Below are 25,405 nucleotides of genomic sequence, written 5' to 3' on the forward strand. Positions count from 1 at the left end.
TACATTAACTACTCATGAGGCAATAACTTTTTTTGTGTAGCCTACTTTATTGTAAAGTGCAACATATCGTCAGTCTTTAACTTGTATTAAAATGCTGATTAAATGTGTTAATTTTGTGGCAAAAAAATAATAATCTATAAAACGTCTGGGTGTGTGTGTGTCAAACTAGGCTGGAGCAGCAGCAGCAGGCGTGCCGTGTGACGTGGCACAGGGGGCGGAAGGTCTTGTTTGTGTTTTGGTTCTAAGGGGAAGTTGCGAGAAGAAAGAAAGGAGGAGACGTGACGGGGTTTTTGAAATTATTTTTCTTTGTTTCCCCTGCACCGTCTCACCACAGCCTCCAAAGTACCGCGTGAAAGTACCACCGCGGCGGCATTTAAAGTTCAGAACACCGTCTGGCTGCTCTCAGGTACTTTGACATGAGGCGACAAGTTGCTGTTTCCAGCTGGCGAGCTGGCTAACGCTAACGTCTGCTAATAATGCTAGCGCTGTTGCTAGTCCAGCTAATGTCGGTGTTGTTTAATTACCAGGAGAATGCGGGCCTTTGTCATGTCTCGGCGAGTCATGCTATGTGTTGAGGTGTTGCCAAAAAGAAGAGAATAGCAATGTCCAGCGTGGCAGTCAATACAAACGTCTTACAGTTGACTTTGTTATGACCAACCACTAGAAGGGTGGAATCGGGTCAGTGGGTGGAATGCTAACAGTGTTATCAAGCTAATGTTAGCGTTTGTTTGTTGTGGTTCTGGCTACTGTATTGTTGCTGTTAATCATTTCTGACTGATAACACAATCTTTCAATGCAGTCGCTTATTTGATAACATTCTGTATGCCGTTTCGTTTGCTGTTCAAAAAGCACTTGAGACACTGGTGTTTCTAGCCATTTGGAAGACTAAGTATGGCGATTGCAGCTAAGCTAACTGTCTAGACTACAAAACAGTTTGGAAAATGGCTTCCCTCCCTTTCATAATCCAAATAAATACTTGGCTACACCTCACACGAGCAGGTGTGTTTGCTGTCAAATAACAACAGATAAGGATTCATCGTCTGTGAGCTGGGCAGTTATGTAGTGCGCAGCGCTTGTTGACAGGTCTGTTTCAGGAGTCTGTTCTCACTGCTGTTTCTTACTCGTTTGTATGTCGACTCCTAAGAAATATACGCACAGACAGACGTGTTTATGACCAAATAATTTACTTCCACTGTCTTTACAAATGTAGCTCTATGCTAATCACCCTCCTTGTGTTTGTATTTCGATGCTTGCATGTGTATATAACCAGTATAGCACCACAGGGATTACATGAAGTAAACATACTACATTTCCTTTGAATATGAATATAACTCTGTTCAGCATTATTACAGATACACAAGTGTGCATCTGAACAATAATGCAGTTTCTTGTGTCGATCTTGGCACAATCCACATATCACAATACAACAAACTGCAGTATTACATTGATTTGAAATGCAGCTCTAAAGTTCACCATAAAAATGTGACAAAAATGCATCTATGTAATGTCCCCTTGTGACTCTTTCGATTTGTCACCTGCACGAGGGAGTTGGTGTGCACATTGAAAGACATTGTGGTCAGGAATTTGCTTGCACCGATCATGCTCGGGTCAAATTCCCCCTGCAAACGTCAGATATGTGTTTGTCACTTAGTTGACAACCGCCATTTGTTTTATATATTCAGCCGTTTGTTCTATACAAATTAGTAAGCAATGCATGAATGCATGGTATGTAACCATACACGTGGGTGGGCCGAACTCTTGAAATTGCAGGGAGTTTGACAAGCCTTTCTTTGCTTGTGTCACTGTATGTGGTTTTAGAGGGTTTTAGAACTCTACTGAATCATGTCAATCACAAATGCATTGTCAGGCAGTATATGCTTGTTTGTGTTTTCTATCTGTAGAAAAACAATGACAGAGATTTAAATGACGGCTTTTCATGCTTGACAGATGAAATACAAAGTGGGGAAGAAGCATATGTCATTGCACTGTAACATTATAATGTAGTATACTGACACACTATACAAATACCAACTAGGTTGGTACTGCCAGCCAGAAAAAGGATGTTAAACCATTTAAGTCAGCTTATTAGAGAGGTCACAGCTACGGTCGGAATTTTACAAATAAGCATAATGTAGTCTGGCTTCTGTTGGTTTACATTGTCACCAAAATGTTGCGCGTGTCTGGGAGGACTTGACCTACACCTCAGAGCTTTTTGAATGGATGACTCTAGGTCCATATCTCAACCGTTTTCTCCCAACATTTGTTTCAGTATCTCACAACCTCCCTTGTGTTTCAGAGACCCCTGTTTTAATTTCTTCACACAAACTTCACTGCTGTTACTTTACTGGCATAGCGGATATGTTTCTGCCTTCTCTCCATCAGCTGTGATGTAAACTGCATCATGCTGTGTCACTACAAACACAAAAACAGCTATACTGATGAACACAGAGCTGTGTGGAGCTGATAGGCTTAATCAGCATTGTTTGAACACTTAACAATAGGTAACACATTTAGTCATTATTGAGCAATAACTCTATAATAAACATTCAACACAATGTAAATCAAATGGTCTAAGAGAGAACTTACTATATTTGTGTAGTTTCTCTAGTCTCTGTTTCCAGCTAGAGAGAAATGTGGCCCATGATGGTGCTCCTATTGACTGTTCTACTGCACACCTCTTGTAGACGGGTTGAAAGGCATGAAAAAGAAAGAGTTTGATTATAAACAACAATGTGTCAATATGGGTAGGGCGTTCCATGGATTGTCTCAGGTCATCTGTTGCTTCTTAAACACATTTGTGCTCATCTCAGGACAGAAAGCCACAGTCCCATTTCATTTAGTATTTTACCTAAGAATGATTTTCTGGGTATCCACTTACCCTTTTCATCTCTTGGCTTTTGCAGTAGAAGTGCCGCTCCTGAGGTTTAGCATACAGTACACCGAGGGATCCGACTAGGTCATGGCCAATCGGGGAGGAGCTACAAGACCCAATGGACCCAATTCAGGGAACAAAATCTGTCAGTTTAAGCTGGTGCTGTTGGGGGAGTCAGCTGTTGGAAAGTCCAGCTTAGTGCTTCGCTTCGTCAAGGGCCAGTTCCATGAATTCCAGGAGAGTACAATAGGAGGTAAGTTTCATATTAACAGACCAGGCTTTTTCTCATTTCTTTGTGGGCAGGTGCATGTAATTACAGCTGATTGAGTGATAGGTGAATTTATTACCTCCTATCACACCAGACTGTTTTGTGTGGATACTGATAATGCAATGCTGACTCATCTCTCAACCTTTCCTGTCCTCTCAGCGGCCTTCCTCACCCAAACAGTGTGTCTAGATGACACAACAGTCAAGTTTGAAATATGGGACACTGCAGGTCAGGAGCGTTACCACAGTCTGGCACCCATGTATTACAGAGGAGCACAGGCTGCTATTGTGGTCTACGACATCACAAATGAGGCAAGTTCATCCACCTTTATGAACACATTCGTACTCTAAGTTGTACTTATAGTAGTTGCTATGCATTCAGTCTACAGGTTAAACATGTAGAGACATTATATTCAGCTACTATTACAGTTCACGTGATCGCATAAGGTTTCTTACAAATGGCCCACATTTCTTCTGTTTGCAGGAGTCCTTTGCAAGGGCAAAGAACTGGGTAAAGGAGCTGCAGAGACAAGCGAGCCCTAATATAGTCATCGCTCTGTCAGGAAACAAAGCTGATCTCGCCAACAAGAGAGCTGTCGACTTCCAGGTTAGACAAAAAATAGCAATGTCTTGACAGTTATTTATTTGTAATCAAAGAGAATCTAATCATTATTTGTTTTATGTGATAACACCGAGAACTTGACAAGTTTGTTGAACCTGAAAGCGTGCATTTATGAGAATATTCCTGTTCTGTTTATAGGATGCCCAGTCCTACGCAGATGACAACAGCTTACTGTTCATGGAGACGTCAGCTAAGACATCTATGAATGTGAATGAGATATTCATGGCTATAGGTGGGTAACTCCTTATACTTACTTCATTGATTTTTGCCTGAGCATTTGTGGAGTGGCAACCATTTCTACTGCTAGTTCTCGAATGGCATTTTTCCACTATACATTTATAGCATGACGTTTTACATTAAACACTATATGGGCGGGGTCGTCATAGCACAGATGCACGAAACTGCCGTGATGTTGGTTTGTACGCGACACACACAAACTAATGACGGACAAAGCAGTTGTTTTCAGTGTACTGAATCATTAGAATCACTTCATTACATAGATTAGGTCAGTACTTCCTGCATGAAGCTAAATAGACTCCTCTGTTAAATATTGAGATTTTAGAAATTTAACATGTTTTCACGATTTTTTAAAGAACAGTTGTTCGGTTTGATTCCTGTGTTGGACATTGCTCGCTCTGCCAATTAGTGGTTGGTAGTCTTTCAGTTTCAGTGTCACATTTTAGTATCGCTTCAGCGTGCACGGAACCTCACCAGAGCAGGCACTAAAAAAGCACCAGGTATCGGGTACTATTTCTGATGGAAAAGCAAAGAAAAAACACATTGCGCTAGAACTGTATAGTGGAAGTTGTATCCCTTTTTCTTCTGCTCTCGTAGAGTTGTAATTTCTTTGATCGTCGTTTAGTTCATGTTGTCTTATATTGTCTAATTTCAGCGAAGAGATTGCCGAAGAGTGAGCCTCAGGCTGCAGGAGCCAACAGTGGACGGAACCGGGGAGTGGACCTGACGGAAGCTGCCCAGCCAGCCAAGGCTCCGTGCTGCAGTAACTAACCTGAAGAATGCCTTCCATCCAAACAACCTGTATAGCAGTAGCTAATGCGACTGATGCCCTGACTGCCACTGCAGTTCCTAATGCAACATGTTGTGCTCTTTCTCCAATTATCTGATTGGCAAAACAAGAAAAAGATCCCACCTTTTAATTTTTCAGCAGTGAAGTCAATGCCATGACACTGATCAACATGGCTCTGCTTCTTGTCCCACATAATGGTTCTGCTGCTACCTGGTAAAGACTCCTAACCGTTTGTCCTTACTTTCTGTCAGCTAGCTTCTTACATGTATCAGTTCCTAAAGATTAACGACGGCAGCAGATATTGGTGCACCCTGTTGTTGGTCATCTTCTTTCCATCGTGTAGATATAAGTTTCATTAAGGGGAAGTGCTTACTTCCCTTTTCTGGAATAGCTTAAGTCTTAACTACAGAAATACTAAAAAAAAAGTTTTTTTTTTCTGTTTTGTTTCTTGTTTTCCCTTTTTTGCTCTAAAAATGTGGATGCACATATCTATACACTTACATGGCCTAAAATAGACAAACAAACAAACTGTTGTACATTTGTCTGCAGTAGCACAGAGACAAATACTACTGGAGAAGAGGAGTGTATTATGTATGCGAGAAAGAGTGGAAGAAATGGTGAACAGAACCCAAAGTGTCTCTCTTTTGCCACTGGGACCCTTTTATCTGATGAAACAGCTGTGGACTCTCGTTGTTTTAAGATCTGATTCACCTCTGCCTCTTTATCTACATCCTTTCCCCACTAAAGTAGCACTAGATTACATTCTCTTCTACCAACTTTAGTCTCTATGATGGGCCTGTGTTTGCTTGTAGCTGTCCCTAGTGGCATTGTGCAATGTTTCACAGTATTTACTCTGTGATTTTAAGTGTCCACAACGACCATTGGAAATCAGCAACCCCCCGCCTCTGTTACACACAACTCTAATCACAACAAGAACATGCAGTGTCCTTTCATAAATCTGAAGTAGACTTTGGCATTTAGACTAGATCTCTTGGGTTTTGTCCTTTTGGATAATTCAGTAGTTAATTCAGACAACTTTTTCCATTGTGTTTATGTTGCTGCAGCTGGGTTTGCACATCGTAAAAAGCAAAGGTGATGGTAGCGAGCAAGGAGTTGCAATGCGGTTGCTTCGTAGTCACCTTTGAATGATGATTATTTTTCATTTACTCTTGATTAGGAAGTGCTTTAGACACGGTCACGTGTCGTCGTGTACAAACCAGGCCTGACTGGCCGGTGACAGGTTTCATCTGTAGACTCACTCATACCTTAATTTGCCCACATGTTCATCGTCAAGCACACGTTTGCACATGAACACACATTTTGCGTTGACTTCTTCCTTCTGAACTGTCGAACCAAAACGTCACTGTACATAAGCACACACACTCACACACAGCCTGTTACACAACTCTCTCACATAATTTTTGTGTTTTCTTTTCCATAAACCTATCAGCTGTACATTGTTCTATACAAACACATGGACATGGAAACACACACATTCATACATGTGGTTAGCTCTTTTTACAGATCTGTCTTACTCATGCCTTGCACTAATGATGCTCATGAATATATCTTGTCATAATTTCAGCCAGTGTGATATATATATAAATAAAATATAAATACATATAAATATATATAAATAATATACTGTAAATAGGGTGTTGCAGTGTAGGTTTTTTGTTTTTTTGACATATCAGTGACGGGACTAATGCTTGCTAGGGGGCTGTCTAGATAATCATTAAAAAAAAAAGTGTACAGTTATCAGAAAAAACAGCTTTGGTTTTGTTGCTGTTCTTTTTTCACACAAATGGTTAAATTATAATCAGTGGTGGTCTTGTATGTAGTGTTATAAAAGAAAAAGAAAGAATGAAATTGCATTTATTTACTCATCTGTCTTGTACTATCTTCTCAAATGATAAAAAAAAAAAAGTAATATCCAAATATGTTGGTTTCTATTTTTTAACACTCACTAATTATTATCCCGTATTATTATATTTTATTTTTGTATCGGGCTATGATTTCTTGTCCAGCACAGTTAGTATCTGAACGTGCAGACACACTTGTTGAGAAACCTGCAGAGGAGTTGGACACAGTACAAAACGGTTTGATTGACCAACTGTCCGCCCCCTGAGAAGCATCTTGTGACCATCTCATGGAAAACGGTAAACAACTCTGTGCTGTGATGGTTCATAAATAAAAGGATTAACATGTCATAGGGATGTTAATTGTAAGGTTTTGGGGATTTTTTTTTTGTCATGAACACCTAATTAATTACATGCAAGCATTTTACAGTACTGTTCTGTATTGACAAAATAAATACTGAAATAAATTTGATCATGTATTATTATAATAATCGGGCTGATTGTATGAGTGTGTGTGCATGGACTGTTGCTGCCAACCTGAAGTTAATAAACACTCATATTTAGTTTCATCTTTCACAGCTAATTTTCAAGAGGTCAGACAGTCAGTATGTATCTAAATTTGTCTTATATTCCTCGAGAGATTGTGTGACTGAGATTTATTTCTATTTATTAAGTTTGTTCCAGATTTGTGATTCTTTGTCATGGGCTTTAAGTAGAATTTGACATGGACTAGGGAACATAAGCAGTCGTGTAATAGAAATGACAGTATAAAATAGTCAGAAACACTGAAACTGGGTTGCGATGGTCTGTCATACATTAAAAAAAAAAAAATGGGTTCCCATATAAGAAGTTTGAAACATTCCATGATGTTAAAGTGCAACAAATATTAATTCAGTCTAAAAACCATAGCTCACTGTTATTTATCATATGGTCCGTCAGACACTGTGTGACTCCATATGTGCTTGATTTTCATCCCATTTGACCTTGAATTTTTTTTTTTTTTTGACACATTCGTTTGCATTCTGTGACCTCTCTCTCAGTTATGGTCTGTCCCGTCTGAGTCCCCTAGCGGAGGAAAATGAACCTACAGTGAGAAATTGAAAATAAGGATGAGCGCCATGTCTGATCCTCCGCTTGTGGAATAGAGCGGACGGTAGAGCGAATATTTCTCGGGCCACGGGTCCCTGCGGGGCTTCGTTGTCGATAATGGCCGACAGCGCGGGGATCCAGCAAGGTTCGCCGGCCATCGGAGCTGCGGGCTCGGTTCCGGCCGCTCCTGGAGCCGCGGGAACGGAGGGCTCTGGCGCCGCTGGAGGATCCGCACGTATCGCCGTGAAGAAGGCGCAACTCCGCTCCTCTCCTCGGCCGAAGAAACTGGAAAAACTCGGAGTGTATTCATCCTGCAAAGTATGCTGTATTTGCAGACTTTTGAAACACACCGGCGTGAGCGCGTTCTCCGATTAAAGCCCGTGTCCTGTCCTGTGCGCGGCTGCAAGAGTTTGCAAAATGCAAGCGCAGCAAAGGAAGCCATTGCCGCACTTCATTTTTTTTTTTTTTTTCATCTTATGCATGCACGAAGCAGTTACTGAAAAGCGACATCAAGACGTTGTTAATGAACGCGTTGTTGTTGTGGTGGGGTTTTTTTTCCCCGCGGGGCCGTGAAGCCGGAGCCTCTAGCTGGGCTCTGTCCGCCGTTTTTACACTGTGTTTCTGTCAAGGTGGGGGGTTGTGAACGTAAACACTGGCTCGGCTCGGTGTCTTTGGGAGTAGCTGAGGCTGCGTGTGTTCAGAGGCTGCAGCCCCACTGTGTGGGTGTGTGCGTGTGCTGCTCTGGTGTTTTCCACGAGTGGGGGGGGGGGGGGAATCCACGGTGCCCCGTGCCTCCTGTCAGCGCGCGGCGATGGAGGAAGAGGCTTTGACTGGGTTTATGCAGCGTATGAGCCGCGGAGAGAGAGAGAGAGAGAGAGAGAGACGGGGTCTTTGTTATGACAGGGTGACAGCTGCTGAAAGGGGTTGGGGGGGGGGCGGAGTTTGTTGTTGTTGCAGAGCGCATGCGCAGTGCAGGGTTGCCAGTCCTGCTCACCCCCACCTCTCACTGACCGGTCAGTCATAACAAGCCTCCATATACATATAAGAGGCTTTAAAGTTTTTATTGTTGGGACATTTTTATCAAAAATGTATGTAGGAATCACACTGTGAAGTAAAGTTAGAACGCAAATAACAATATAGCTAATATAAATTGGGCCGATATTAAAAACAATTCCTGTTGCGATCGATCAACAATTGTGGATTATTCAAAGTCTACCACTTTATCCCCCACCTATGGGGGATTGTTGTAAATTACGTTTTGCGTATTCATCTGTATTATCGCACATTTTCGAAAAGCTTAAAGAGGGAAAACGGACACACTACTATTAAATTTTTTTTTACGTCAAATACATGTTACGAAATGTTGCAAATAAGGATTTATATGTTTTAGGGAACAATCAAAGGTGTAAAAAGAATCTTAAATAAGCTCATTGTGGGTAAGGAGCTTCTGGGGTGAGTGGAAAGACTGTATTTTCGGGTCGCTCGCGTTCAAATTGGGCAATTTTTCTCCATTTTCAAGAATCCCTGTTATTAAAATTGATCAAAAACTGATTATTGTGAGAGCTTTTTATTGCAATGTGCGATTATATCATATATTGTCCCATCCCTGCTGATTACCTTTTATTGACAGCACAATATAAAACAATTTCGGTAAATCATAAGTGATCTGTGAGAGATCGACACATTGGGTAGAATACATTGTGGATATTTAGCGTGGGATGGGTGACTTTGACATATTACAGAGAGAGGGAACTTGGTTCCGTTAATATTACAGCTGTTCTGAAGATAGTTACGCCGTTGTTTGCAATGACTTTGCAAAGAAACCTAAAAAAGAGCCCTAAAGAGAGTCAGACAAACATGTGGATGAAACTCTACAATCCTTTTTCAAGCTATCTGCCTACTGAAGTGTTTAAGATCTGTTTAACTTGTATTTTGATTCACTGTGACAGTTCAATATGAATCTATGTTGCAAATATTAAAAATGCTATGTTCTTTTCTTAGGCTGAGGGAGCCTGTAAATGTAATGGTTGGAAAAGTCAGAACCCCCCTCCTACTCCCCCGCGAACCGACCAACAGTCCAACACAGTCAACCTGCAGGAGCCCTGCCGCAGCTGCTCTCACACTTTAGGTATGTTAGCACGATGAAGAAAGAAGCGGGAACGTCATTATCATCAAGTGAAACATTAATCAGTTCTTGCGTTATAATTTTATCTCCCAGGTGATCATGTGACCCACCTAGAAAACGTATCAGAGGAAGAAATGAACAGACTTCTGGGTATCGTGCTGGACGTGGAGTATCTCTACACATGTGTTCACAAAGAGGAAGACGCCGACACTAAGCAGGTCTACTTTTCGCTCTTCAAAGTAAGCATCTGCTTTTGCAATCGGAATACACCAACACTGGATTTTACAACTGGCATTGTGTGCAAGTAAATATAGTCAAGCCTCTTCTGTTTTTGTTTCAGCTGCTGAGGAAATCCATTCTGCAGATGGGTAAACCGATGTTAGAAGCGCAGGAGAGCCCTCCGTTTGAAAAACCCAGCATTGAGCAAGTAATTACACAAAACAAACACTTTGACACAAATAAGAGTTTCACCATGTCACTAAATGTTTTGGTTTTTTTCTCCCAAAATAGGGGGTGAATAATTTTGTCCAGTACAAATTCAGCCACCTTCCATCGAAGGAACGTCAAACAATCGTGGAGCTGGCAAAGATGTTTCTCAACCAGATCAACTACTGGCAGCTGGAGACGCCCTCGCAGAGACGCCTAAGGGTGCCCAACGATGACTTAGCTGGGTACAAAGCCAACTACACAAGGTAGCAACGCCAACGCATATCTCATAAACATGCTGCACGGTGTCGTTGTCATGTCTAAAAGTAAGTTACTTTATGTTTATGTCTGCTGACCACAGATGGCTCTGCTACTGCAATGTGCCTCAGTTCTGTGACAGTCTCCCCCGGTACGAGACCACTCAGATCTTCGGCCGGACACTGTTGCGTTCTGTGTTCACTGTGATGAGGAAGCAGCTGCTCGAGCAGGCAAGGCAGGAAAAGGACAAGCTGCCACCTGAGAAACGCACACTCATCCTGACACACTTTCCCAAGTAAGGAAAAACAAACACTCTGGAACTCTGAGATCACTCACGGATTAACATACGTGCACGTTCTCAATATCAAACCACAGAGTAGTCTCATAAGCACACGTGGCAACCTGTTTAACCTAGTTTTCTTTGGCTCAGGTTCTTGTCGATGCTGGAGGAGGAGGTTTACAGCCACAGCTCGCCGATCTGGAGCCAAGATTTCTTGGCAGGAGCATCAGGGGGACAGATTCCAATTCACACAGGTAACAAACGCCTTCACAGGCTCCAGAGAAACACACATACACCACTACATTTTTAAATATATGATGCAATATGATGATTGTTTTTTACTGTGTTGCTCTGCAGTTATTAGTGCACCCCCTGTGGCCAGACCTTTGTACTACAGCACTAGTCCATTATCAGTGGACCCCTCCACCTGTGGCAGCGTCAGTCCAGCCAGGAAAACAGCGTCCGTGTTGGAGTCAAACCCAGGTACGCAAGTTAGACCGGCTATTACTATGTCATTGACGTTTCCAGTGCAACTGACACATTTTTTTCAAATGCTGGTTAGTTCCTTGTTTCCATTGAGACACACTGCTACACCAATGATTACGATATTTCAATGACGAGGAACTTCCTCTCTCCCCCATTTACTGTGTCGTAGTTGGAGAGAAGCGTAAACCCTCCGAGCCCCTTCCACATGAGGAAAACAAGAGACCTCGGGTGGTGGGTGACATCCCTGTGGACCTCATCAATGAAGTCATGGCAACCATCACGGACCCTGCCGCCATCCCTGAGGTAAAGTCAAACAAACGTAAAGAAATGATAGAAACTCTCAGATAGAGTTTGGTGAAAGATATCACTCTGATATTCAGTTGATGATGGGAGAGAAGATAAGGACTTCATTCCTTCCTTTCTGTGCAGACCAATCTGCTGTCAGCTCACTCTGCACGTGATGAAGCTGCTCGTTTAGAGGAGCGCAGGGGGGTGATTGAATTCCATGTCATTGGTAACTCCCTAAACCAGAAGCCCAATAAGCGGATCTTGATGTGGCTCGTCGGCCTCCAAAATGTCTTCTCCCACCAACTTCCCCGTATGCCCAAGGAGTACATCACGCGGCTGGTCTTTGATCCGTGGGTGGTGTCACAGTTTGTTACCACTTTTCACAGTTGGTGGTGTAATGGCGGTGACTGAAATTCATCTCTTCACTAACAGGAAGCACAAGACTCTGTCACTGATCAAAGACGGCCGCGTCATCGGAGGGATCTGCTTCCGCATGTTTCCGTCACAGGGTTTCACAGAAATCGTCTTCTGTGCCGTCACGTCCAACGAGCAGGTCAAGGTGAGGGCACTCCCTGCTGCTCAGCGTGGCTTTGCATTGAACATGTATCCTGTCTAACTGGTCAGTTTTGACCTTTGTCTTTGTGACTGCAGGGTTACGGAACCCATCTGATGAACCACCTGAAGGAATATCACATCAAGCATGAAATCCTCAACTTCCTCACTTATGCCGACGAGTACGCCATTGGCTATTTCAAAAAACAGGTAACTTGTTCAATAATATACACAGTACACATTTGTTTGCACAGGGGGTTAGTAATACTTCACATTTTGAGAAGATTTCTCGTTTGACACGTCTCCTTCTTCCTCTCAGGGTTTCTCAAAGGACATCAAGGTTCCCAAGGCCAAGTATGTGGGCTACATCAAGGACTATGAGGGAGCCACGCTCATGGGCTGTGAACTCAACCCCAGTATCCCCTACACAGAGTTCTCTGTTATCATCAAAAAGCAGAAGGAGGTGTGTGGGTGTCTAAATTCTTAAATTCAAAGGCTTAACATCTTTTAATCAATACTCTTGTGGGTGTGTCTCTCTCTCTCTCAGATCATTAAGAAACTGATCGAGAGGAAGCAGGCTCAGATCAGAAAAGTCTATCCTGGACTTTCCTGTTTTAAGGAAGGAGTTCGGCAAATTCCCATAGAATGTATTCCAGGCATACGTACGTTACACTAACAGAGTGCAGCATGTCTCTATCTTACACTATTTAAATTGTAGTGTGACATAACTGTGTGACATAACTGTGGTGTCATGTCATTGCCAGGTGAAACTGGATGGAAACCTGTGGGCAAAGGGTAGGTGTGAAATGACTTGGATAAGTGGACAGTCACATAATTAAATATCTTTGGTCACCAATGACACAAACAGCAGGAGACTCATTCTCAATGACTTGTACAAAACGATGGAAAACTCCTAGCTAACAGCACTTTAATCCTATTATTTGTTTTACACTATCGTTTGTCATTATTACTTTTATTGTGATGTGTTTTTTCTCTATGGATTTTCTTCCAGGAAGGAACTGAAAGACCCTGATCAACTGTATAACACGCTGAAGACCATCCTCCAACATGTGAAGGTGAGGGCAGAGAGACATGCAGAGAACGTTTAACAAGTCAACACAACGACTCTCTGACAACATTTTCTAACTTATGCCACAGAGTCACCAGAACGCCTGGCCTTTCATGGAGCCTGTGAAGAAAACAGAGGCTCCTGGGTACTATCAAGTGATTCGCTTCCCCATGGGTATGTAGTTGCATGGCCACAGTTACACAGCAGGGAGTGGACAAGGTTTAAGAAATGAACAAATATCGGGGATCAACGATCAATTTAAGGGAGAATATAGAGCGAGACAGACCATGTCTTCCATTATGATCAATATTCATGATCAGTTCCGCCAGTAAGTAGTATCAGAACAAGAATTAGGTGTGGTTAAGTTTTGGTTATACCTCTCTGGTATGTGTCGGCCAGCATATGCCGTGTTTCCACCAGGTGGAACTGTTTCCATTAGGAATAGTGCCAGGAATTCAACGATTCCATTTGTGTACCCTTCCCTTGGGGTGCCACAGTAATGATATGGGGTACAGTACAGGTGGAGCTAGACCCAAAACAATCCTTACTTCAACGCCCCACAGTCTATTCTCATACAAAGCTTGATGTCTTGTAGAGACAAATAGCCACAAACCGAGCAGAAAAGAACCCAGCTGCTCCTTTGTTGTCTATAATGTCGCGTTCAGTGTCATCGTTTGTTGTCTGCGCACTGGTACGTCACACTACACATCTCGCTGACACGGCCACCTGGAACAGCGCACACTCCGCCTGACCAGTAAAGGTGCTGTTCTCAGTCAAAACGCAAGCCTGGCCCAGGGCTTTATCATTCCAAACTGTACTGTACCGTACCATGATGGGAACAAGCCAATATAGTTCCCTGACATGCTTTGAAAAGGGGGTCACGAGAGAAGTGAGAAGTGGTGTTCTCCAATGGTTGCAACCTGCATTCTCACCATTAGATGCCAGTATTTTTTTACACACTGGACCTTTAAAGAGCCGCACAATTCACATTTCACTAATTCACTATTTTTCTTCTCACAGACCTCAAGACAATGAGTGAACGCCTAAAGAGCCGGTACTACACGACTCGCAAGTTGTTCATGGCGGACATGCAGCGCATCTTCACCAACTGTCGCGAATACAACCCACCAGAGAGCGAGTACTACAAGTGTGCCAACTTACTTGAGAAGTTCTTCTACACCAAAATCAAAGAAGCAGGCCTCATTGAGAAGTAGAGTAGAGGAAGACAGTTCTCCTGAACGGAGGATGAGACCGCCCTTAAAACTAGTGGTCAAGGCGAGGATATAGTGTTGATGATTCAAATGACAGCTGTGTGCAGAGACAAGCCAAGGATAGGACTACTGATTCTGGAGCAGTTACGTTTCAGGAAGGTGTGAAAGGTCCACATAGGTCTCAGACCAGCACTCTTAATGTTTGATGCATGCAGGCAAAGATCCTGAATCAGTACCATTTACACTGAACAAACGGCCACAAGGGAAGGTTTCACTGATAGCCAGCTAGTCTGTTGCTGAGAAGAAACAAAAAAAAGCTTGTGTCTTCATATTTCATTCGAAATCGCAGGGTGCCATGGAAAGAGAGGACAGTGGAAGCTGATATAGGAAAACATACTAAATAGGGCTTATTTTTTCGGAAGGGAACGACAGCTGACTGCAGAATAACTTCATCTCTCCTTTCATATCCTGCCGTTTTGAACGGCTACATCCTCTCAGTTGACTCAGGTAGATTTGTCATGAGCAGCATAGACATCTACTGTGTGTTACATCACTACACTAGTGTTACCTTTGCGGACTGTGATTGAGAATAGATTTTCCTGTCTATATAATCTCGTATCTGTGAGTGTGCACGCCATCAATGAGGTCAAAGTTTGTCTGTGACGAGTTCATCCTGCCAAAAGAGGAACACATAATTTAAATTTGTATGGATTTATCATTTTAAAGCACTTATACCCATTGTATATTTTAAATGTGTATATAACATATATTTTATGTTTCAGAACTAAATAATCTTTTTTTAGTAAAAGCCACCAAGGGCAGTTTGTCTATCAAAATGCACTTTTATTTTTCCAAGTATTAGTTAACATAAATTAGAGCATTTGTCTTCTTCAGATTTTGTTTGACATATAAATTACGGCTGTTGACCAAGAGCTAATTTAATTATCTGGAGTTTATTCTTATTTATGTGCTGTAATTTAAAAAGAATTATGCTAAAGACAAGGTTAATTTATTTTCTTATTTTTTCCTGCAGATGGAGATTGAACTTTATACTTTGGAGATAAATGAAAAGATTGTGCAATACTATGTAGTTTTGCTGTTTTGTAAAAAGGTGTTTGTACTTTTCAAACTTTAGGAAAAATACATTTTGTAGTGTCTGGAAAAAAAATTACTTCATGCTCTTTGTACAACTGGTTTTAATGACATAGTGTTACCCTATTTTATAGACTGAATAAAAGAGAAGTGGGGTTAATTATGTGTGTGTTGCGTTGAACTCAGTGTAATCGTGAAGACAACAGGACAAATCAGGCCGATGTTACTTTTAAATAGCTTTCAGATATGGTGAAGTGAATATTTCTAATCAAGGTACATGTCAGTTTTTATTTTATTTCAATTAGCAAGGTTTGATCTGCAAAAGATGGCTTGACACCAACTCTAAACAAACATAGTTGAATGTGACTCAGTTTTCTAGCCCACAAGGACACGCAAATTGCTCATTCGAGCACTGAAGTTACTGTCTTTAAAAAATATTTCAGAAAAATTAGGATAGAAATTTTAATTTATTATACAGCAGTATGAGCTCATGTCATTCAGGACTTCATTATAAAAACAGTTAACAGAATAGTTTGAGAGAAATGACAAAACATTCCACTTCAAAAAAACAGCCATTACTACATTTATCTAATGATAAAGCAGAGAAATGACAAAACACATATAGAGCATGAAAATAGATGTGAAAAAAGTACAAGTTCACAGTCAGATTACAAACAATGACACAAAGATATAACCTTGCAAGCAAAAACACTAAAAGATCACAACTCTTGTTATCAAAAGCTAAAACTGGCAATGTAAATACAAGGTGACTGCTTTCAGCGACAACCAACAAACGCCTCATTATACATATCAAACTTCTGTTGACCATTGGTAGAAGTCCTTGACTTCTGCTCAGACCTCCGGTCAGCCTTCTGTTTGAATACAGGAGAACGGAGGAACTGCAAGTCTGTGAACTTATCTCCACGCCGAAGTTTCCTGTAAAAAAAAATTATTATATTGGATTTGTTGAGCATTCACACAGAACACAACAGAGAACCAATTACAGTTAGAGCAGTACTACTCTACCAACTTACCCATTTAGCGAGGGCTCTTTGTAGTCAACCACCATGGTGCAGCGCCGCTTGCGAGCAGGAACAGGAGTGGAACAGCGGGCGTCAGAGGGGAACTTGCGATAGGCTGCGGGGGACATATTGGTCACATCACACAGACTCAAGCCCCGCCCTGCTGTCCTTATACCAAGCCCACCTGTGGAAACGTGAAGGATAATGTGATACACAACGAAAGAGAAAAGGTGTACATACACCAGTGAGCAGCTAAATCATAGAGTGCAACAGAGAGGTAATAACAAGGTGAATCTAACCATGCGTCCCAAGTGCACACGTGTTTAACGGAGTGCTCAATCCTCAGTGGTCAAACTGGGATTCTATTCCAACTAACATGTTTGGGAAATGACTGGACAGTAACACCCCTTTCTTGAAGTGAAGCCTTAAAAACCCTGATGAACCCCAGTTTAGCAAAAAAAACAACATAAAGTTACTCTAAAGATGCATTTAAACTTCTTAAATAGTGCGAGACATCACTATTGACAGGTGAAATTGCATCGATTGGTCAATCAGCACCTCACTACACTACTCCTCGATAATGACTGCACGAACCTGGCGCCATGTCATCAACTATTCCGTTGTTCACTTGACTTTAAAAATGTATCATTTAGTGTTTTTAATTAAAAAGAGACATAAAACAAATGTTATTTTTTTTTATTAATTACTGCATTTATAAAAACAAATTCTTCAACTGCAATGCCTACCTTATTTCTGGTGACTGTTATCACAAGGTAGCAGCAGCAAGCTGTTAGTGGCTGTTAGCAAGCTGTTAGTAGTTAGTGGACTTCATGTGTATTTGCAGAAGTGTCCACATTTAGGAGGTTTCTTGAATGCATCTTGAAGCTGCTCCTCTAAGCTCAACATGCTGTAGATCCCACAGAGATGATGAAATTTTCCCGGGGTCTTTAAGTGCATCTTGGTAGCTGCTCCCGTTAGCTCAACACACTGTGAACTAAGGCTGAACGATTTTGAAAAAATATCTAATTGCTATTATTTTGACAGGGATTGCGATTGCGATATGATTCGCGATATCCGAGGGAATGGTGATTATTTACAAATTTTCATTTGAAAAATATATTTAAAAGGATTATTGATCTTTGTGCAGATCTGTAAGAAACAAGCATGTTCTCGTTAGTCTGTAGCGTAAGACGTGTATAGATCAAGATGATAATAAATTTAAAATTATATTTTTATTAGTTTATGCTAGAAATGTCCATCCTTAACGTGTATTGGAAGTTCATTCATTCATCGTCTACTGCTTTATCCTACACATGAGGGTCGGATGGTATTGGAAATTATGGCTTAATTTTTTTGTCATACAAAACAAACACAAATCTATGTTTTTTGCATGTCTTGATCCCCTTGGGTGTTTGGTGGATAAAAGAGGTGATTCAAGATTCAAAGACGAGAGATCTTTAAATGTTTGAATCTTACATAAAAAATAAACCTACGTTTTTTGCATGTCTTGATCCTCTTGGGCGTTTGGTGTGATAAAAGAGGTGGAGCATCGCTGGGGAAATCTCCAAAGTTAGACAGAACGTTGTCTATTCTCATCATCTCAGCTTCAACCAGAGGGCTGACAGGGGGCAAACAGTCCTCCAAATCCTCCCCGTGAGGTACTGAAAAACCAGGACAAAAATCATTGTAAATTAACATTATATTATGAAACTGTCTGAATACTCATGATGCAGGTACACTAATAATAGACAACCATGTTTTGCAAGTGTCCAGTGCAAGTGGCATTGAAACCTTATATTATACCTTATAGTAAGAAACAAATATAACATATTTCACTCACCTTGGTGATTTTCCTTTCCCATCTCTGTGGGGTTAGGGCTGTTAGAGATATGAGAGTCGGGGTACTGATGGAGAGGTGCTTCGTTCTTTTCAGGCTGCATGGCCTGAGGACTTGAATCTTCATTTCTAAATACTATGGAACGCAAAGAAACTCATCAGTTATCTAAACATAATCATAAAATAATTATATAATTCCATTAAGCTAGAAAGCCGTCACGCCTGAATTCTCACCAGAGATCTCCTGTTTTGGATGGATATTCTTTTTCTGGCTGATGACTTTGGAGGGCCGGCCTCTACGAGTGGTGATCACCTTGGTCTGGTCTGGTGAAGCTTGTTTCCTCCTGTTTTTTTGAGGGACGTACAGACTGTCCTCTGATTCAGAGGACGGCGATGACGAGCTGGACTCATTTCTGGAAGCTGTAGCTTCAGTTACAGGCTGCTTGTTTTGTGGAGGCTCTTCACTGACAGGGGTGGCCACCTGACTGTCATCTACTTTTGGCTTGAAGGGTGTGATGTGAACCGCCTCTTCACAGTCAAAGTCAAATGTGTCATTAAATCCCAGGGATGTGTTGAGCTTATTGCTCTGTGGTGGAGGTGCTGTTTTGGAACGTGTGGCTGAACGGTCTCGACTCTTGGAGCGGGCTCTGGGTTTGGGATTTTCCCAAGGTTTCTTCATTGGTGCACGCTCAGGTCTGCGGCCCCGCTCACCTTTCCGTGGAGCTGGTTCTGTTTTGGTGCGAGGCTGATGCTGGGCTTGTTTCCTGTTGGACTGTTGGTTGTTTTTTTTATTTGGAACAGGTTCAGGAGTAGAATGCTGAAAATCTTCAGTGTCAATGGCATCTGCCATTCCTGGTTCGGATCTTTGCTGCACCTGATTTAGATTTTTATCATCACCATGAATAGGACTTGCTTTTAAAGCCTCCAATCCTGCTACGGCATCACCCTCACCCAAGGACTGCCTTTTCTGCACACGTTCAGATCTCCTCGTGTTTTTTTTATCAGCGTGCCGACGGCGTACACCCACCGTGGGTGGCAAAGTGATTTGCTTGTCCCATTCAGATTGTCCATTCTTTCCAGAGGTCTGAGGCTCTGTAAAAAAGACAAAATAAATTAAGTTATTATATAACTATTTTGGCCTATAATCCTCAATGCAGACCTGGAATAAAAGAGCATGTGTTCACGTACCTGTCCTAATAGGTGAGAGCTCAAACACCTTAGGCTCCTCAACATTTTGGCTGGCAAGTTTTCTCCTGAAAATAAAAATCAACAGATCCACAGTCAGACAACTCAGCAAGAAGAACATAACTGAATTTTAATGTGATTAACTTGAATGAGATCAAAAACGTACCCTGCCAGATTAATGTGGTGCTGGGGTTCAACAGAGACCTTTGCAGGTTTTGTCTAAATCAACACACAAAAAAATATAGACATGAGTACAACCCTCAACCCCCACAATGATGGAAAATTAAGTGAATATGGACAAGTCTCAAAGGCTCACCTCTGCCGCCTTTAAAGCTGCCAGTGCTTCCTGTTCCTTAAGCTTCTTCTTGAGCAGAAGCAGGTGAAGGAAGAGTGCTTGCTGTTCCCTTTTCAGCTGCAGGATCACTGCATTTCCCTGCCTCACTCTTTCCTTCTCTGCTTGCAGGGCTACAGCCAGTGCCTTGTTGTTCGACTGGACACCCTTCAGAATGGTGTGTGTGGTGTTGACCACTGGGATAAAATATATCAAGATCACAAGTTTAAAAAACACCATGGAATGTGTTGCATTGGATCATAAAATGTCAGCACAAAAAACAAAATACTACAGTCATTCTTAATCTTAAAAGAAAGTCCATAATAGTCTGTTAAGTATAAATGACGGTATAAATGCTAACACATTCGTCAGCCACTTCATTAGATTTAACATAAATCACATGGCAGTAATGCATTTAGAGATGCAGATATGGTCAAAACGACCTGCTGAAGTCCATGACAAGCATCAAAATTAGGAAGAAAAGTGATTTCAGTGACAGTCAAAAACTGCTGATCTGCTGAGATTTTCATGCACAACCGTCTCTAAGTTTTACTGAGAATTCTTCTGAAAAAAAAGTTAGCTGTAATTTCCTGAGTGAAAATGTCTTCTTGTTGCCAGCTGTCAGCAGAGAACAGTCACACTTGCTCAAGATAATATAAATCAGCACGGTGTACCTAATAAATTGAATGATAGGTGTACAATAATAATAATAATAATAATAATATAATAAAGGATTCTGATATTGCCTTTATTTTAGATGACCACTTGCACTTTATTGATTGTGTCCTACAAGTGAAAGGACAATCACTACTGTACATTTTGAGTGCTTTCAGGCATAAAACGACATATTCATAACAACACCTGTATGTTCTGAATAAAGTTTGATCTCAATAAATATAACTGAGGGAAAATGATTGTCATTCGTACATGTTAAGCCCACATTTCCTCACCACTGCTTTTGTTGACGATTCTGGACCGTCCTCTGCTGGGAGCTGAGGCACTTGCAAGCCGTTTGTTCCTCTTCTCCTTCATCTTCTCCTTGATGTCCTCCAGACTCTGCTGGAAGGACTTCTTCTGGACCCGCTCCTTCGCCATGGCTTAGGATGCTTGTTGAGCTCAAAGTGGTGTAACTTGTCCAATTAATCCACAGCGAAACAAAACGACTTTGCGCAATAAATGATTCGGCTAGCTTACTAGCTAAGTTAGCATGCTGTCTGACGTTAACGTTAGTAAACGATATCCTCCGGAGCTGCAGTTGGACGTTGTAAATGAAAACAATGTACCTGCGTGTCTATTTCACTTAAAGTTTGCTGAATAAATTTAACTAATGTGTCATTTTTATGAACAAATAATACAAGTAACTCCGTTCTTCCGACAACCAGCGAGTAGTCGTTCGAATCTTGAGCCGCGAGCGCTGATTGGTCGGAAATGGACCTAACGTCACTTCCGTCTGGCTGATGTGGAAGAGTTCGCAAGATGGCGCTAATGTCCAACACAAAAAATGCAGAGCAGAGATAAAAACTGATTGCTCCAGATGTTTCAGATGTTTCAGATGTTTCAATCCATAGAGACCCCAAACAATATGCCAGGACTTCCGAGGTCCACGCCCGTATCTTGTAATTTAACACAGGAGTAAACAGATAACACTGAAATCAAATATTTTGTCCCAAATATCTATCAAAGGATTATCATAATAATCTCAGTACTAACTAAAGATAATTGAAGGCAGTAATGTAACATTACAGTCAGATAACAGCTGCATTTTAAAACAACAATTAACTCTGCTTTACCTCCAAGGCCCACACTTTTGTCAACACTGGATTTAGTACTCATAATCCTGTTATATTCCTCACTGTGTTATAATGTGTTTACAGTACAGAAGGGTGTATGGCACCTCAACAAAAATGGAATTAATATTCCTCGATATTCCTCAAGGGTCGAGCTTATTCAGCCCGTCTAACACAACCAAATGTATAATTGACTGCTGGAGATAAGAGCTTGAGGTGCTCTGAAGTACTCAGCTGCATGTAGATGGAGCTAATATTTGTATTAATCTTATGAACCCGGTGACTGGCAGTGTTTGTGTGATATTCCTTGGGGTCTTTGCGTAACTCTGATGACTCATTCAAACTTTAAGATAACACAGTACACCAGGAAGCGTGTTTATTTGAATGAATACTGTAGTATTGTAGCATTATGTACTAGTAACCAGCCTCCTGTTTTTGTGTGTTTGTCCAAGTACACCTCTGCATACACGCCTGTGTATCTATCGGCCTGTTTATATTGGAGTTAACAGCACGTTCACACATTTATACTTGTATAACCAGTGTGACGATTAAAACCTTGACTGTAATGAAGTGGCAGCAGTGACCTAGTAGTTTGGGCGCCTGCTGCTGTATAGCTCACCTCTTCAAGGTTTGACGTGTTGTGCATTCACATATAGTCTCCTACATATCTTGGATGTAACAGGCATTTTTAGTCAGACAATTGCTGCTCACTGGATATTTTCTCTTTTTCAGACCATTCTCTGAAAAACCCTAGAGATGATTGTGTGGGAAAATCCACGTCGATCAGCAGTTTTCTGAAATACCCAGAGCAGCAGCCTGTGTGGCACCAACAACCGTGGCTCATTCAAAGTCCCTTTTTCTGATGCTCAGTTTGACCTTCAGCAGGTCATCTTGACCTTGCATACGTGCCTAAATTCAGTGAGTCGTTGCCACGTGATTGCCTGTTTGCACATTTGCATTTAAAAGAGCTGTAGCAGACCTAATAAAGTGGCTGGTGAGTTTTTTTCCGTGTAGTCCATGATCAGAGGCGCGGTTTGTGAACAGGCAAGGCAGGCAACTGCTTGGGGCCCCCCGAGCCGATAGGGGGCCCCCGGACACTTGGAGCCTGAGGGCTGTTTTTACTGAAATGTGCAGTGACCAGTGGCATCCCAGTCCCCCTTAAACAACAATGGGCGATTTGCAATGACACCTCATTAGGAAACCTCCCTAAAGGGGCCCCACCTCATTTTAACCTGTGTGAAGTTATCATTCTGCAAGTTGGAAAATGAAGGATTATTTGCAGTGTAATGCATATCTTTTTTACTAAGTTTATATAGTTTTTTAAAAGCTATTTACAGTATTTTATTGTTCTTTACATTTATATTATATATTAAGGTTTTTTCATTCATTTTTTTCCATTTTTCGTTGTGTCAGATTATTTATAACATAATGGTGATGAACACTGGTTGGAAGGAAGGGCCCCCTGGGAATTTTTGCTTAGGGCCCCTACAGACTCTAGAATCGCCCCTGTGCATGATACCCTGCTTCAGTGCCACATGTGCCCACTCCTATCCTCCTCAGGTTTTGCTCTGCGAATGTTTTTCCGAAAATATTGGATCTAAGTAAATACCTAGTCATGATCTCATTTACATTCTCAAGTCAAAGTCGACCAGGCTCGTCTTATTTGGCTCCTTACTGGGAAGAAACTCGCATCTCTCCTGCATGGCACTGCGGCTAATGTAACATCCATTTGGACCTTTTGTCAGCGAGGATCCAAGAAAGTGTCTGTGGCAGCCAAGTGAATGGCATATTGAGGCTACAGAGAGGGCTTTTGGTAAAGCTTCGGGTGTTGTCAGCGTCGCTGTCTGAAAACAAATGACTTCAGCAGGGCACCTCAGGCCTGGCCTTTCAGGAGAGACCCATGGGTAGATCATACAGTCAGTTGTTGATTTAACTTAATTTTCTCTTGGATTATTTCCTTAATGATTATGTAGCAGTTAAGATTTATGACTAAGAAAATAAATTAACGAAAACCTTAGAGCTGCAGACTCAAATTACTATCATAATAATAGTCTTGGGTTGGAGTAAGTGACTGCTCTATTATTATATGAACCATACAAATGTGTAAATGACTCACTCTTCTAATAATGATTATATAACCTCTGTGTACATAAAAAAAAGCATATAATTCCTGCTAAAGGCAAGGAGATGCTACAGCAGTTATTTTACCATGGCTATATTTTGTGCGTGTTTATTGTGTTTGTGCGTCTTTGTATGAGAAGAAAGCGAGTGACACATGAGGGAGGGGGAGAAGCAAAGACATTTTTGACAGAAAGCCAGCCAGAGGGACTCCACAGGTTTTAGCTCAGCTTGTGTTAATGGATAAATCCATCATGCAGTCATTTCATGCCACCCATGACGATCCACGCGTCAGACGCCTGGAGAGAAACTTATTATCTCAGGTACAAGAAAAGGACAGAAGGGACTGAAAATTGAAAAGAAAAAACAAAAAAAAAACATTGCAAGTTCTGTGGCAGCCAGAAAAAAAAAGAAAAACCGGGGCACAATAAAGATACGAAGAACAGATGACTGTGGATGTCAACACAAATTAAGACATTCCGTTGTTTAGAATAACAGCGGCTCAAATTTCATGCCACTGTGATCGCACTGCATTATTGAGAGATTACAAATTCATCCCTGTTCAATCACATTTCCTTAGTTCATCTACGTCTGTCCAGACGGTCTGCCTGGCCAATGAAAGGATCATATGCTTTTCTGTCTGATGAAAAGCATTAGCTCCGCTCTCACTCTCAGCTGCTTCTGTTTGAATATGGGAAAATGGGTAAATGGTGCCATACTCGCACAAATTCATCGCAACGCAGGTTATGCGTCTTAAAAAGAAATCAGATTACAGATTGAAACTTTGTAACGTGTGTGTGTGTGTGTGTGTGTGTAGGAGTCCAGGAAATTAAATGAGAGCATGATTACAACCTATATGGAATATAATTACTTTTATTGTCATTGTACAAGACAATGAAATTAGTGGTTCTTCTGAAAACCATTGCAATAAAAAAAATCCAATAATAAGTATATATATATATATATATATATATATATATATATGTTATGCATTCTGGTATGGCTCTATATAGAATGGTTGCAATCTGATCTACAGATTTTTTCCCCCAATAGTAAAAGTAATAAACTTTACTTGTAAAGCACCTTTCATACAAGGATTGCATCTCAAAGTGATTCGTGATATAAGGAAAAATAAAAATTCAAAAAGCAAATACAACAATAAAACACGGCACAGGGTGAAATGAAAAGGCCAAGTCTAAAAGTCAAAAAGTCAAAACCCCTGTTTTAACTTTGAAATGAAACAAAAGATGCAAATAAAACAGTAACACATACAACACAGGGTGGAATAAAAAAGAAGGAAGTGTAAAGTCTTCTTTTAAAAATATCTAGTGAGCTGGCTTCCCTGTTCCAAAGTTTAGGGGCATAAGTAAAAAATGCCACAACTGTACCTATAAAATAACCTATTGGCCATAATAAAATAACCGATTTTTACTATACAGATGAACCATAATATTTCAGAAGCAGGAGCGTTTCCATCCATGTGAGGTTGGTAAGTGACTGCACTGGTGAAGGAGCTCTCCTTCTCTTTGAACCTGGATGACAGCAGCGCACACAGCGGCTCTCTGTGGGTTGCAGTCTGGCCATTATGCCTTACTGGCTGCTC

The 25,405-nt window shown here is 41.3% G+C and overlaps 4 protein-coding genes across 4 annotated transcripts in view; 2 read left to right on the top strand and 2 right to left on the bottom strand.

The window, feature by feature from the left end:
• The window catches only part of tinagl1 (tubulointerstitial nephritis antigen-like 1), a 516,891-nt gene that overhangs the window by 418,357 nt on the left and 73,129 nt on the right, over positions 1-25,405 (bottom strand). The window lies entirely within an intron of this gene.
• On the top strand, positions 261-7,062 carry LOC310935759 (ras-related protein Rab-5A). Its single transcript, XM_083899702.1, has 6 exons — positions 261-406; positions 2,904-3,125; positions 3,300-3,451; positions 3,624-3,746; positions 3,900-3,993; positions 4,654-7,062. Exons 2-6 carry the CDS (start codon positions 2,960-2,962, stop codon positions 4,767-4,769), a joined length of 651 nt encoding a protein of 216 aa, XP_083755828.1. The 5' UTR covers positions 261-406; positions 2,904-2,959; the 3' UTR covers positions 4,770-7,062.
• Positions 7,774-15,604, top strand: kat2b (K(lysine) acetyltransferase 2B). The gene is made up of 18 exons (XM_083899696.1): positions 7,774-8,054; positions 9,738-9,864; positions 9,955-10,100; positions 10,202-10,288; positions 10,372-10,553; positions 10,649-10,840; positions 10,976-11,079; positions 11,183-11,308; positions 11,481-11,614; positions 11,741-11,949; positions 12,032-12,158; positions 12,251-12,361; positions 12,471-12,614; positions 12,699-12,813; positions 12,916-12,946; positions 13,164-13,227; positions 13,310-13,394; positions 14,241-15,604. The coding sequence occupies exons 1-18, from the start codon at positions 7,854-7,856 to the stop codon at positions 14,432-14,434; spliced, it is 2,379 nt and encodes a 792-aa protein (XP_083755822.1). The 5' UTR covers positions 7,774-7,853; the 3' UTR covers positions 14,435-15,604.
• Positions 16,300-20,992, bottom strand: sgo1 (shugoshin 1; the record flags this gene model as incomplete). The annotated part of the gene is made up of 9 exons (XM_083899499.1): positions 16,300-16,459; positions 16,558-16,729; positions 18,039-18,206; positions 18,386-18,517; positions 18,616-19,473; positions 19,570-19,634; positions 19,733-19,785; positions 19,883-20,094; positions 20,848-20,992. 9 exons carry the CDS (start codon positions 20,990-20,992, stop codon positions 16,300-16,302), a joined length of 1,965 nt encoding a protein of 654 aa, XP_083755625.1.

Source organism: Microchirus variegatus (assembly GCF_963457635.1).
Source record: "Microchirus variegatus genome assembly, chromosome: 13".
In the NCBI taxonomy this organism is placed as follows: domain Eukaryota; kingdom Metazoa; phylum Chordata; class Actinopteri; order Pleuronectiformes; family Soleidae; genus Microchirus; species Microchirus variegatus.